General features: G+C 37.8%; 2 protein-coding genes across 10 annotated transcripts in view; one reads left to right on the plus strand and one right to left on the minus strand.

Moving 5' to 3' along the window:
- eag (ether a go-go) overlaps positions 1-15,346 on the plus strand; it is a 40,855-nt gene that overhangs the window by 14,937 nt on the left and 10,572 nt on the right. For 7 of the 9 annotated variants that reach the window (XM_069136902.1, XM_046631682.2, XM_069136906.1 and 4 more), the window contains 6 exons: positions 8,649-8,917; positions 9,018-9,317; positions 9,521-9,789; positions 10,603-10,868; positions 10,956-11,241; positions 11,849-12,212. In XM_069136902.1, the coding sequence (XP_068993003.1) occupies positions 8,649-8,917; positions 9,018-9,317; positions 9,521-9,789; positions 10,603-10,868; positions 10,956-11,241; positions 11,849-12,212 (1,754 nt within the window). The remainder of the gene's footprint in view (positions 1-8,648; positions 8,918-9,017; positions 9,318-9,520; positions 9,790-10,602; positions 10,869-10,955; positions 11,242-11,848; positions 12,213-15,346) is intronic. The other 2 variants (XM_046631685.2, XM_046631688.2) reach the window with 1 other exon arrangement.
- Positions 12,361-15,332, minus strand: LOC124221569 (MTOR-associated protein MEAK7). The gene is made up of 2 exons (XM_046631726.2): positions 14,869-15,332; positions 12,361-14,672 (listed from the first exon to the last, which is right to left on the minus strand). The coding sequence occupies exon 2, from the start codon at positions 14,670-14,672 to the stop codon at positions 13,320-13,322; it is 1,353 nt and encodes a 450-aa protein (XP_046487682.1). The 5' UTR covers positions 14,869-15,332; the 3' UTR covers positions 12,361-13,319.

Consider the following 15,346-nt stretch of genomic DNA (forward strand, 5'->3'; position numbering starts at 1 on the left):
GTTACTTCCAGCTGCTCTCTCTCTTTTTAAACTGTATTTACATACGTTTAAAATTACCCGCCCGTATCGAGGTGCAAATAGAATTTCGAAATTCACACCGAGACTCTGTCGCGACTCATATAATTGCCTCCGTTAGAATATCACAAGTGCTCCGAACCTGGCCAATTGTTTACAAGGAAATTTAACGGAAAGGCGTTAGATTTTATCCACTATTGGTAACTTTTATTTATTTTTTTTATTATTTTTAAACATGTAATTAACAAACCATTCTACACTTTCGTAATTTCAAACAAGCATTTTCACCCTTGACGGGTTTCATCCAGCCATTCGATAATATAATTATACAGCTAAATATAAAGCAGCAAAAAATGGCACGCAAATGAATCTGCCTGCCGTTATGTATAACAATAGTGATACAGGATAATTTATATGGAGGCAGAAACGGGAATCGATCCGCGATTCTTTTCCCATTGTCATTGTTATTGCGGTTGACGTTCGACGAGCGGGAAAAATACTGGACGAATGATATATCTGTACGGCCCTTTCTCTGTAATATCGTTCTACTTTCTTCCCCTTTTTCTCTATACATATTGTGTTGTTCTCTGGATGCAATTGTTACCGCTCAAGTAGGTACTTGCTCAAGTATATACGTATACAGTGCTTATCGATTGATTGTTGCGAGTGGAAATATTTTCATCTGCAACGATAAAACGATGTTATTTATAGCAACGTATAGGTATAATAATGGTTGAGCCGGTATACTAGCAATGTGTTTCATTGCACCGACGTTTCATTCGCAGAAATGATTTTAATATTGTAGAATTAGATGAAAGTCTTTTACGATAAAAAAAAAATAAAAATCATAAAATATTAGAGGTCACTGACTAATGTAGATTTTGATTGGAATTTTAATAATATTTTTGTCTTTTTATTTATCACCAGTTATATTATAATATATATCATACGGAATGTTGATCATTTAGAGGAACTTTTCAACGTTCATTATTGTATTGTGTACATCGATCGTGTCACTTCAGATGTAGCCATCAACGAGATTTGGATTGATTTGATTTTCTTATTAGTTTTCTTCCATTTTCTTTTTTCTCCGCTGCTCGTTTTAATTGTTTATCACGATCAATTTTGGATTTCGTTCAGTTTTGACGGAATGAAGAATGTTATACAATTCTTGGAGTTTTATGACGGTGTAACGATGTGATATAATACTCTTTAAAATGGAAACTGTTAAACGTGAAAAATAAATAATTGAAGGTAATTTTTTTTAAAGGTACCCCACGAGGTATGTGTAGCACAACTCAAAACTGCACTCAAAACTGCCTGTAAGTCACTTTGATCCAATAAAGAAACAAAATACAACAGTATATAATACACACATCAGGCGCGGTATATCATTTATACATGTAAATATATGAAAAAACCGTTTTTGAAGAGTACTTCTTGGTCGAAATTTTCATCCTAATTGCAAATTCATTTCGTACAAAAATCCGGTTACACCGTGTACACAGCTTACTTCCCCTCACGGACATTCTTATGCCATAATTCTTTCAAAATCCGGCAACAATTTTTTTTCCACCACGGTAAAATGACGAAAAAATTTCCTACTCCAATTTGTCTTTGAGCTAGATGTTTGGCAGACTTTGATATCGGCTATAAAAAATCACCCGCAGCATTCTTGAGTCATGTTTTCGTGAGAATCGACACGAAGTTGAATGAACCATGAACTGGATGTGGAGTGCAGTGTGCTGTGCATAGAATGGGACTAGTTATACAACTTGTCGTATTCTTCATTTATGGATTCCGGGTTGCATCGATGTGCACCTACAACTGCACGCGTTTCTCTCTAGACAATAGCAAATGTGTCAAGGGGTGTGCCGGATTGTTCCGATTCAAGGAAGGAAGACAAAGTCATTGCATCGCGGTAATCGACGTCGCGCTTTGATTAAATCGTTTTTCGGGAAATCCGCAACGGCGTAATTGCCTCCCAAAGTTTGCCAAGCACTGTAAGCTCGACGTAAGAAACTTGGTTATCACGAACTGCCTGATTTGAGAATTAAGAACCGGACCAATACGCGATATTCTTGAACAAGTAATAACATTTAATTGAACTAATGACCCGTCGCACTGCAGTATTGCAGAGTTAGCGATAGTGCTTACTTCAGTTGAAGAGATCATATGAAATGCACTACTTGTGATTAACGAAGGACGTTTGATGAATAAAAACTTCCTACTCTGCATCGGTGCTCGGCTTCTCCTCGTCGAGTTTGATTTGAGTGATTGTCCGCTCGATAAAATACAGTAATTGCACGTCCGGGATTACTTGAGCCGCGAGGCTTTAAGCGTCCAATAAAAATGCTGTAAAGGGCTCAGATATCTCGCTCCGCACATGGCAGGGTATATTACTCTTGGTCAATTAATCACCGTCGGTAATAAGCCGCGATTTTTTGCCCATCAAGTGTATAATACTCGTGTCCAGCAGCTATTACACGGGAATATGTGAGAAATACGAGGAGAAGACGAAAGAATAGAAAAGATTCCAAGCTGTGTAACGGGTCAGACCTGCAAATTCAGTTCTACGATTATACGAGACAATTCAGTTCGAACATTCGACTGGTTTTCCGATCGTGTGTCGCGGCGGGATCCGAAGTTCAAAACTGCAACAGTCCGCAGCGACGAATATTTTAACTGTAGGAACGGAGAACGAGAGTGGAATGACAAACTATTATTGTCACGTTAGCAAAATAATCTAGAATCTGTAAAAAATTTATTATCGTAGCTTCAGGGCCGCGCGTGGATGTACATAATATACGTATCACAGTGAAACACACGAGTACTACACATGACAACAATACAAACGGCTATTATATCGTCGAGCAGAATCTCCTCGCATTGAATCATTCGTACACGTCATTCGCGTGAATTAATACGATATTTGTAATTCTATACAATGTATCGCGTGTATGCGTGATAAGAACTCGAAGCTCTCCGACGTTGTTGAAGTTTAAGGGTACGCAGTATTCCTATCCTTACCGACCGAGCAAACTCACCCTTGTTTCATATTTGTTGCTCCCCCCCGCCGCTTTCCACCACCCAATTCAATGGTAAACACAAGATGCCGAGCAGATATGGAAAGTGCAGATAATCGGGGAAAATTTGTTAGCGTCGTTTCGAGGTCCCGTAAAATCGTGTAACATGGGTGTATGTGTCAAAAAAGATAGTAATTGATTCACTGAGTGCCTCAGTGACCCGGCTAACACTTTTTTTATTGACTCGATACAGTAGTCCAATAACGATTTGACAGATTGTAATTATACCTATCAAACAATTACCCGACTGTAGTGCTACCGGGGTGTATTACGCAGAGCATCTTTCTGATCCTAAACTAAAAACGTCTTGCCTTCCTCGCTGACTCAAGAGGAATATTTAAGGGGGAATTTTGTCAGAACGCAATCATTAGGCACAATCTCTTTTGCAACCATACAGTCCGATCCCTTGTCACGTCGCACTTGAGGTTGCATCTTGGAGAATAAAGGATTGCATGAACTTTTGCGTGGAATAGTGAACGTTGTCTGGACTCAGTTCTGTATGAAAATCTCAAACTCCACGGCGATGCGACACTCTCTATATGTATAGCGTGACATTAGGTAGACGCCGATCATAAGGATGCCTAATTATAGGCAACTGGGGGTACAAGCTGTTTCGATAAAAAAAAAAATGGGAAACTCGGAACTCTGTTCAGAGTGTATGTGTAGCCTGAATTGCCTATAATTAGGGGTTCTCACGTTGCGCATCTACGTAATCTCACGACATACAGCTAGCTGCATCAGCTCCGTATTGACAGAGCACTGTATCCGGCTGGCGGTGCGAAACGACCTAATTGAGCAAACCTGAGAGGGTGAAATTTGCCGAGCCGAGGAGTGAAGTGGAAGTGGAGTGAGAGGAAGACAGAGCCGAGTCGTGATGAGTTCCGGTCCTCTTCGCTCGATTTTCTTTATACAGTTGCTGTTGCTACCGCTCAGGCAGAGATGTGCACCGTGTAATACACCTATACGTGATACATAATGCACAACACCCAACGGTTTTCCAGCTCCTATTTTTCCCCGCTTTCTGAAATTGGACCGTCTCACCTTTCGCCCCTGGGAACACCTTGCTGTTCTACTGCTTCGTGCCATGAAATTAAATAGCGCAACCCGGTATTACAGATTGTGTAGTATATAGCATCTGGGCGTGGGTGTCGATATTCGCCCGTGCAGCATCACATTTTATGCGCCGGGGAGTTCGCGTTTTTGTCTTACAGGTGGAAAAATTCCCGTGGGAAAATTTTTATCCACCTTTATTACACATTTTTTTTAATTCTTTCTTCTTTCTCGTCATTTTTTCATCCCTCCCAGAACGAACAATTTAAATGTGTAACGTTATCGCCACCGTATTATTGTTTGAACTGTAAAATTTCTTTTCGCTATTCAAATTGCCGAGCAGACTTTTTTACCTGCACATCACACCTGTATGTTACACCAAGATTATAATCGTCCGAGTATGCTTATTTACCAAAGAATTATCGTCGCTGATGCGTTATATTATCATACTCGTCGGCACTTTTCGTCTCCCAATTATCGCCGGCCTCGAACATACACATGTATGTATATGTAATCCTATATCTGAAGGAAAAAACGTTAGTCTGCTACATTTAATTTGTTCGTTGAATCGTTCGACTCGCTCGAATTATAGATGTATGTTGCACTGCGGATATGCTGCACAATTGTTCTGCCTTTGACGTGAAAACCAGTCGAATTTGTTACGCTGCGCAAACTGACTGGACGATCAAACAAGCAACACGTAACTAAACTGCAGCTATATCCTCGATTTATGTTAGTATATTCGACAAAGCAATCCGACAATAAATTCACTAGAAATCGCGTATGAACGTACTTTTCACTTTGTTCTGTGCGTCGGCCGTTGCAGTCTCTTTTAAAAGAACGCTTGAGTTTAACACAGATCCCTACATATCGTTTGAGTTCCCAAAAAACAGTAAAACCTGGTCACTACTTTAACATTATTGTACTAGTCTTTCTAATGATCTAACAACGCCAAACCTACAAATTATCGAAATGAGTGATGACTATAGCCTGCAATGAAAAATGATGTAAAATCTTGCTGCATTTTGATCTAATAAAAAAATTCGCTCCAATTCAAAGAGACCTGGAGTTGAAAAAGAAAAATAATCAACCAACCCACCCGTTTTTATCCACGTCAATTAACCAGCTCGAGTGGCATTGTACAAAATGAAAGCCTAAACTAATTCGTAAATAAACTGAATTCGTGTAATTACACCCTAACAATATTACTGATATACTAAACCCTCACATTTCGCAAACATCATAGAACCATATTATATTATATTATATCTAGGTATCAACTATCCCTTATACATACTAACTTTATAATTCAATTGCTTTATTAATTATCATAGTTATATTTATTACTCACTACGTTATATTTAATTAGCCCCTTTATACAATCGCTTAATGCATTTTGCATGCTTTTAACCTAATGTCCATACCTGTATGTATATGACATAAAAAAAACTAACTGTACATTTATTATCACACAGATTCATAGGTATATTTACACTATTATATAGTAGTGAAAAGCACATAGCTACCTAGAGTGCTTCGTAGACCTGGTAATGCTAACCAGATGATTTCAGATTCAGTTCATTGCCAGTTCATTTGCACATAGGTACACGTGTGCGCGTACATTTGTATATAACCGCCTACCGATACATAGGAATATTATCTGTACACGCGTAGGCGCATATTCGCGTATTATACGTCGCGACTTTGATCATTTGCATTGTAATGATATGACCTTATAAAAAACATCGATTTCATGCGTCGTTGTACCTCATGTAGGCAAGGCACGTAGAATTTTCAGAGACGGTGCACTAACTTATGTATAGAAGAATATCTCACTCACCGATCCTTTCTTCTAGGATTCTTTGCTACGTATTACCTCACCACAATTTTTATACAAGCATTTGATAGATGGTTTATTTTTAACGTATGACGATGATTTTGGGGTGAACGACATATTTTTTTAGTTATTTTTTTTTAACCAACAACAAAGCGCTTTGAGTCGACTTTTTGTTAGTGAAAAAAAAAAAAACGAAAAGAAAATTTGGAGCTAGAAAAAAGTAGAACCGTCTGAAAATAATATCATTGACTAATATTTTATTGGAATTTGCTCGACGATGAATTCACTGTTGACTGTAATTAAATCATTCACGCATCTGCATTTCCATAGTGTCTCTTCTAGCTGCTCGCATCAAATTTCAACGAGTCAGTGAATTTTTTACAAACTTATATATATTATTCATTGTGTCTTATCTGACCAATGTCTGGAACAGATATGTAGAACTTGGAAATAGAATATTGTACCTATCTCTTACCTATTTGGCCAGTTGATGCAAACTAAACATGCTTAAAAATCTTTTGTATCTGCGAAAGACTTATCTGGTCTTGCTCTTTGTAATCAGCCGAATGTCGACGGAACTATTGCATCGAAGAAACTTGTAATGTATAATTTTATAAGCATAAAAGCGAACAATTCCAAGAATTATTTTGCCACTATAGAAGCAAGTTCAGGTATCAAATCCGAGATCGAGTTGGTCCAATTGTTAATTTCCTAGTAACAACGGCTGGTGACAACGACTGAAACCCTTTTGAACCTGGCGTCACCTGTGCAACAGATTTCAACTTTCGCACCGTCTATAAATACCTACATATGATCTATATATATCTTACGTTCTGCATTATAAATGCTCATATTTATTCCGTCTGAATCTTCCGTTTCTCTTGTGACAAAGATATGCATGGATTATTATGGACTTCTAAGTTAACTTTGTAACGCTATACTCTGTTTAGATAATCTTTTTGACAAACTTCTATATTTATATTTCAATGTACCTGAGAGCCATAAAGTTTTACTTCCAGATCGCTATGCATAGACTATCAATCGCATTTACATGGTATCTAGGTAGGTATATGCGTAATTGGGTGTCTACCCTCGGTTTTACACCTGCAAATTTAAGTTTATTCACTCCACAGGCTACAAATCTTATACAAGGGATTTCGCGCTGACCCGAGCCTAATTAGATTGCAGATTTTACGGTCGTTACACTGTACTTAACAGTTGACATTTTGACAGTTGACGCGTCCCCTCACAAAAACCTGTAAACCGGAAAGCCGTTGACATCACTACTTACACCCAATTACACTGAGTTAATCATTAAATTTCGTTCGAGTACTAATATTTATCTGGACACTGGACAATATAATTTTCCGAATTATAGGTATTTTATAAATATGTTATACCCAGTCAGAAAACTAAACTTGGCTGAATTATTTCTACAAACGCATTGTGAGATCTAAATTTTACCGGTGATTGTTTTCTGTTTTGATTAGTATTTGAAAAATCGAGTTGAAACTTATATCCTCGGATGAAAAACTCCTGATTATTGACAACCCGACTAGCGATTAACAATTCTATCCTTATCGAATTAATACTTATATTAACTTACAATTAAATTGAAAGACTCCTGACCGACGGCAACCGGATTAGCAAATTAACAATTCTAACGTTATCGACTAGGCGTCATTTTTCCAACCAATTAGCACTAGTTACTAGTAGGTGCTGCTAGGTGTGATGTCAGGTGATCAAGCTAGGTAAAAGTTCGAAATTTCGAGTCAGTGAAGTGGAGACTGAGACATCGGTCGGGAGGAAATTCGGCGTTGAAAAATTCACCCCGATTCCGTGAAATAAAATTGTGATTGTAAAACAACTCCGGTCTAGGGCTAGCTGATCGAAAATTAATGTCGTATATTCCGGGGTGTCGAAGGGTCGCGAACTGCGGTGATTCATGTTCAGCGATGGGTTATAAAACTCTGTTGTCCCGGAGGGGTAAGCTTTATATAAAATGGAAAAGAAAAAGATCCAAAGTGCCGAAGTAAGAACCGGGAAGGACATCGCGTAACTTCCATCCTCATCGTTCTTGCGAAACCACCGGAACACCGAATTTCCCCATTGTTCTTTACGGTATTACAGAGTACGTAAGTTGACGCTTGAAACTCTCTAATTAACCTTTAGCTCACAAACAGTAGTTGTTTTTATACTATTATGATGAGAACTCCTAGTTTCAAACCGTGCTTTTCACTCGGCTCAAGTACCCAACTATAAATTTAGTCATTAATACTACTTGTACATATATAAATTCAACGGCACTGTCCTTTGTAATTAGGTATCTATGCTCTACGCTAGCCTCGGCATGTAGTATACGATAAGTAATAACTGCTACGACGATTTACGTATAGATGAATTATTATCGTCACATGACGTGAGGTTTTAATACTTCCGGTCGCTGCATGCTGGTCGTGAATGTTCCATCGATGATAATTATCTTTCTATCTTTATATATTTAGAATAGTACGTGAATAGTTCAAAGCTTAGATGGTATCTTCTTCATATCTCTTACTATAAACGTATGGGTATTGGTAATAGGAAAGCTAGAATCTTTTGGCTCTGTAGGTACATGCCTATTTCGGTTTAGTTGATAATACTGTGATTATGATATCCAGAGACACCGCTATGGCTTTTACTGCAAATCGCACCAATCAAAAACGAACGAGATCTGGTCGTCCTGTTTCTCCTGACATTTCGGGATATCACCGCGCTCAAACAGCCCATAGAAACGGACGACACCAAGGGTGGATTATCAAAGTTTGCAAAGCTCGCACGCTCCGTCACCAGGTCCAGATCTGTTCTCGTTTCACAGTTCAGCTCGCATCTCCCTGTCCTCAAAGACACAGCACTGCCAACTACAGCCAAGCAATCGCACTTGGCACATGTAAGTGAATCAAATAATACTTAACAATGACTCTCTCCCGATAAAAAAAAGGAAAAGATACAATCTTGCTAACACTCGCTGTTTGTTTATTTCTTTTCAGATGATGTCCCTCAGTGGTGACGTCATGCCACAGTATCGCCAAGAAGCTCCCAAAACACCTCCACATATTTTGCTACATTACTGCGCCTTTAAAGCTATCTGGGATTGGATCATTCTCTGTCTCACATTCTATACTGCGATCATGGTTCCATACAACGTTGCATTTAAGAACAAAACCAGCGAGGATGTTTCCCTACTGGTTGTCGACAGTATAGTTGATGTCATTTTCTTTATTGATATCGTTTTAAATTTTCACACAACATTCGTCGGTGCTGGTGGTGAGGTGGTCTCGGATCCGAAGGTACATATCTTTTTTTGCCGTCATGTGTTGTGTAAATATCAAATTTTCATCTTTTCGCTGTAGTTAAATGATCCCACAACTTGTCGATTCTTTTCTTGCAAATATTTCTATAAATTCGTTTTATGCGTTACGCAGTTAGTATGGTAAGGATTTTGAAAAAAAGCTATCGGAAATGATTGCAATTTGTTTTGTTTATTGTTTAGGTAATACGGATGAATTATTTGAAGTCATGGTTCATAATAGATTTGCTAAGCTGTTTACCTTACGACGTATTCAACGCGTTTGACCACGACGAAGATGGGATAGGCAGCTTGTTTTCTGCCCTAAAAGTTGTACGACTCTTGCGATTAGGACGTGTTGTGAGGAAACTTGATCGTTACTTGGAGTACGGAGCAGCAATGCTAATTTTGCTACTCTGTTTTTACATGCTGGTTGCCCATTGGCTCGCCTGCATTTGGTACGTCACTTTAAGGTGATTTCACACTGTGTACATGTTTCCCGAGTAGTCTAAAAGGTTGATAACTCATCTATTTATTCTGAACAATAACATTTAACGTATCTAATCATTCTGGTAAATTTACTTTAGTGCATAGCTGAGCTAAATCTAATCACTTTAGAATAATTGCTTGGCAAAATTGCTTAAAAAAACGCAATGCTTTTTATATCGTATCAAGTTACATATGACTTGTTCGCTGTTCCAATTGTTTTTAATGTATCATACAGCAGTGATTACAGTGGTGACTAGTAATTTTTTTTTAATTCAAACACCGCTGTGTTCGAATTTTGCGAGATGCCTGGTCTATGCAAAGGATATTACCTTGATATTATAACTTGATCTTACTCTGCATGGTACATTAACTCATATTTATAATCCAATTTATTATTTTATCAGGTACTACAAAGTATTTGACCTTTCAGGCTTGCTTGATTAGTTATTTAGTATTGATCCAATTGTTTAATTTATTATTTTATAACTATTATTTGTATTAGCAAACACAGTGTGATTTCATTTATAGATTTTATGAATGAGTTGAAAATATGATCACGGCAATATTCATTGCTTGCATCTACAAACTAGATATATGTATATTGAAGCAGTATGTACCATCAAAAAATTAAATTCGCATTTCGATACATGCTGTTTATTAGTTGCATCAGGACTCTTAAGAAGGTTCAGTAAGAATTCTTCAGCCGATATTCTAAACTCTGTATATAAATACAAGATTTGAATAAATCTATGGTACGCTTCATATTTCTTGGTTAATACTTATGGTTTTGATTGCAGGTATTCTATAGGGAGATCCGATGCTGATGCTGGTGTGCAATATTCTTGGCTGTGGAAACTGGCTAATGTTACACAGTCACCCTACAGCTATTTGTGGTCAAATGCAAGCGCTACACCAGAATTAATAGCTGGTCCCGCGAGACGTACAATGTACGTTACTGCCTTGTACTTCACAATGACCTGCATGACGTCGGTGGGCTTTGGAAATGTCGCAGCAGAAACTGATAATGAGAAAATTTTCACCATTTGCATGATGATCATCGCTGGTACGAATGAAACTATTGACGAAAATTAATTATTTCAATGCAGCGTGATCAAATCTGATTTTCATAACAGTGTTCTGATATTTCCAGCTCTTCTGTATGCTACAATATTTGGGCATGTAACGACCATAATCCAGCAGATGACGTCGGCAACAGCAAAGTATCACGATATGTTAAACAACGTTAGGGAATTCATGAAACTTCATGAGGTACCGAAAGCGCTTAGTGAACGAGTTATGGACTACGTCGTCAGCACGTGGGCCATGACCAAAGGGCTTGACACTGATAAGGTTCTTAATTACTGTCCCAAGGATATGAAGGCAGATATTTGCGTTCATTTAAATAGAAAGGTCTTCAACGAACACCCAGCCTTCAGGTAAATAAATACATACCAAGACAATGCCACGATTCAATGTCGCAGGGACAGTTACCTGAAGTGAAAAATTTTTGATGGTAGAAAATTACTCTGGCTAATGAAACGTCTGCATTTGTCTTCGCTTTGAGACACGAATTATCCTGAAACTCGTTTCATAAGTAGAGCGTTTGATCCGGGTACAAATGAGACAATGGATTGTACATAGCATAATATTTCTAAATCAATTTAAACTATCGGCGAGTAAACGAGAACAAATATTGCCCTAACATAGTACATCAGTCAGAAGAACAGCTTGAAGAAAACAAGCTTATAAGTGAGAGAACTCTTAAATGCTTTGTTTTAACAATTTTGAAGAATACTTTTACCTGACCCAACTCTCAAAATCAATTTCATTGTTACAACTTAATTTTCAGACTTAACTGAAACCCCAACTTCTACATGATTTCAGTATGCTCTCATCAAAATATTTAGGAAAGTTTTGATTTTTAAACTGCGAGCATAATAGTACAGCGTCAACCAAATGGTGTTACTTACAGTTAATCTTGCAAACCCTTCTGGTTGCTGCACCTATACATCTTGTTTCAGTTTAAGGTTTCGTACGTTGCAGACTGGCCTCTGATGGCTGTTTAAGAGCTCTCGCTATGCACTTCACGATGTCACATAGTGCACCAGGGGACCTCTTGTACCACACTGGCGAATCCATAGACTCTCTATGCTTCATCGTAACCGGGAGCCTGGAGGTGATACAGGACGACGAGGTAGTCGCGATTCTCGGCAAAGGAGACGTCTTTGGCGACAGCTTTTGGAAAGATTCTGCCATCGGTCAGAGCGCGGCCAATGTTAGAGCTTTGACGTACTGTGATCTCCACACCATCAAACGTGACAGACTGCTGGAGGTCCTCGACTTTTACCAAGCATTCGCAAACTCGTTTGCTCGTAATCTCGTCCTCACCTACAACCTTCGTCATCGGGTAAGTCGAACAATATGTCATCTTCACAAATCTTGCGCATAAATAATGACCCCAGGATGCAGGACTTATTTCGATTTCTCAAATATTTTCTGAGGGAATGGATAAAATACATATTATACAACGATTTGAATTTTATTTCATTCATTTTAATAATCAAGCTCAACAATATCAAAAGACGGTAATGATCGGCTACAAGTAAATGTTCTTTCTTAAATCACCATTATGCCTATTATTGAAGAAAAAAATTTTGTAAAAAAATTTGTGCGTGTGTCATGTCTCATCGGCATGTTTCTTAAGAATGTTAGTTTTTTTCATTGCAATTGCATTGTTTTTCTTTTCTCGCATATTGCTTTCCCCCTGATATGTTGAGTATTATATGGATTTCATTGTATACAAATCAATTATAATTAACAGTTATACCATATTAACGACATGGCAAATCAGGCCGAATTAGTGGAATTAGTTAACACCAAGCAAACAGACTTCTCAAAGAAAAATTAACTATATTTTATTTTATAATACAGTAACAGACAGTATAGTAACAATACATTAAAAAAAGTTTTTAAACCTCTTAAAGATTGAAATTGAGAATAGATTAAACATATTACAGTCGAAAGCAGATATCCATAACAATGACATAAAGTTATATAAAATGTTAAATTCGCACTTAAAGCTATAAACAGTCTATATTTCTAAAACAGTGACTTAATATGTATATTTACACAAAAATCCTTGTAACCGAACACGCACAATAATTTAAAGTCGTTAAATCACATTCAAGTGTTAAAAAACAAACGTACTGGAAAATGTACAATAATGTTAATCCTCATCGACTTCTGGATTCCATTACTTATCTCATATTGAATTAGGCCATTGAGGTATTGCATGTATTCTTTATATATTGCAACAGAGATAAAATGATCTCACATTCTTTGGCATTACTCACTAATTATTTCTAAAAATGAAAAGATCAAAATTGATATATCTTGCTTAATTTACTTTGTAAATTATGGTAATTTATATTACTCGAATAATAGGAGTGTGCAGTTTCGTAAATAGCCAGAATTATTATTTCAGTTATTTTCGTTCTTATCATAGTCTGAGATCTTAGTTAACAAAATTACCGCTCTTATCCCGTTTCTTATCTCTAAGTCCCTCGCTATGTAAAGTTCGCCCAGCTAATTCCAGGATAACTTTGGCTGCGGGATCTTGATCCAATATTGAATCACCCCTCTCATTTTCATCTGTCTCAGGCAATGGCCCAACGCCCCAAACTTCACAATGTTTAATTGTGAAATTTTCTGACCCACTGAGTTGTGAATAATTCTGAAAAGTTGTACAAGAAACACTAGATTTTCCCGTACCATATTCACAATCCAACCAAAGTCCAGGATAGTTGAATTGGCCACCCATTAGTAAACCATTAGGCATGGTTTGCTGATGCAAATTCAAGTACTGATAATGATTGTTATATCCTGTTGCTGAAAACGTCATTATCTTTGGTTCGAGTTTAAAAAGATAACAACTGTCATTGCCAGTAAAATTCGGACTCAGAGACCAATTATCCGGCGCAAATCCTCCAAATACATGATTTTCCGTGTCTTGTATTATGAGCAGTGTTGCGCCTTGCATAGAAATTCGACCTAACATGGTGGAGAATGATTCCCCGTGTATCTGGCTTGAGAATAAAAATCGCCATTCGTTTCTCAACTCATGCGGAAGACTTAGATTCAAAAATAAAACATCGCTAAGTCCCAGGATGCTTGGAAAATGAGGTATATTTTCCAAGCCTCTGCAAACGGGCATCAAATTAAGGTCATTGATTTTTAAGCTAGTATTCTTATCCCCCTTTTTTTGCGATATGAGAAACAAATTTTTGAAAACGTGTGATTGGATTGATTTGAAATTAGCTGCCTGAGAGAACCAGTTCTCCAGTTCATCAGACGTTATGATATCTTCGTTATTTCCCAAACCTTCGCAAAGACTTTGAGAGTAGAGATTTATCCTTCGAGTATTTATTGCGCAGCCGATCAAACTCCAGCTGTTATAATGAGGGTTACCACTATTCTTCTGTAATCTCAAATACGAATTTACCGTCGCCTCGACGTACTGGAGAAAGCAAGCCTTAGGTATTTCATACTTTTGTTCATTCTCCGAAAATCCTTTGAATATCAATGTCGCACGCTCGTCGGCGCTACCTCTAACTGCAAAGACATAAAGCCGACCAAAATTCTCCCCATTTATCGCGGACAATTTTTTTCCCGGTTCATGGCACAAAAATTTTACAACAAACTGCAGCAAATAATCATCCAGATGTGTCGACCAGTGCTTAAAAACATCCTCTCTTTTTATCGATCCAGAACTTCTTGACATTGATTTAAATAAATTCTCTACCAAGCTCTGCTCCTCCGCTGATAGAATATTTCCCGACTGAGACGACCGACTGGTTCCGTGACCCATCTGCAAAGTTTAAAGAACATTTCTATGTGCGAAGATCAGTTTCAATCTTATATTAAATAACGTATGAATTTAGGGTTATCCCCAAATTCTGTTTATTTAAAAAAATTTAACAGATCTAAGACTAGGTAAATTTCTTCTTCAACAGTTGGGCAATTAAAACTGGCCGGCTTAAAGAGTAATACAAGAATTAGCGAACCTTTTCGTCGACCCTCGCGAATCCGTGAAAAAATTCAACTAGCACGAAACTTGGCAGTCTTGAATGAAACCGAATTGTTGCTTTGTTTATTTTAACAAACAATGGTATGGGCGATCAGCTGACACATCACATGGTTACTTTATGTCAAAGTAAACGTGAATACGGTCGTTTCACTGAAACCACTAATGTCAAGATAAATAAATCCTTTGAGGTTATAACCCGGATTCGCGAACTATTGACTGCCGACAATGCGCATGACCGCAGGTCATCGCCTCACCGCTTCTAGCCAATTTTGGTCTGCGAAGCTCCTCAAGGCTCCCGGCTAATAAATAATTAAACGAGAGCAAAAGCAGCCCCCATACTTGATACGTGATGATCGACCGATACCAGATACTTTGTTCGTTTAATTTTATCTCGATCGCCGCCTCTTGTCAGTTGACTTGACGCGTCGGCGATAACTTACATTTTTCGGCTATTA

Source organism: Neodiprion pinetum, chromosome 6, assembly GCF_021155775.2.
Source record: "Neodiprion pinetum isolate iyNeoPine1 chromosome 6, iyNeoPine1.2, whole genome shotgun sequence".
NCBI lineage: Eukaryota > Metazoa > Arthropoda > Insecta > Hymenoptera > Diprionidae > Neodiprion > Neodiprion pinetum.

Excerpts from the sequence above, each read along its gene's own strand:
- LOC124221569 (XM_046631726.2), bottom strand. The coding sequence starts at position 14,672 with ATGGGTCACGGAACCAGTCGGTCGTCTCAGTCGGGAAATATTCTATCA.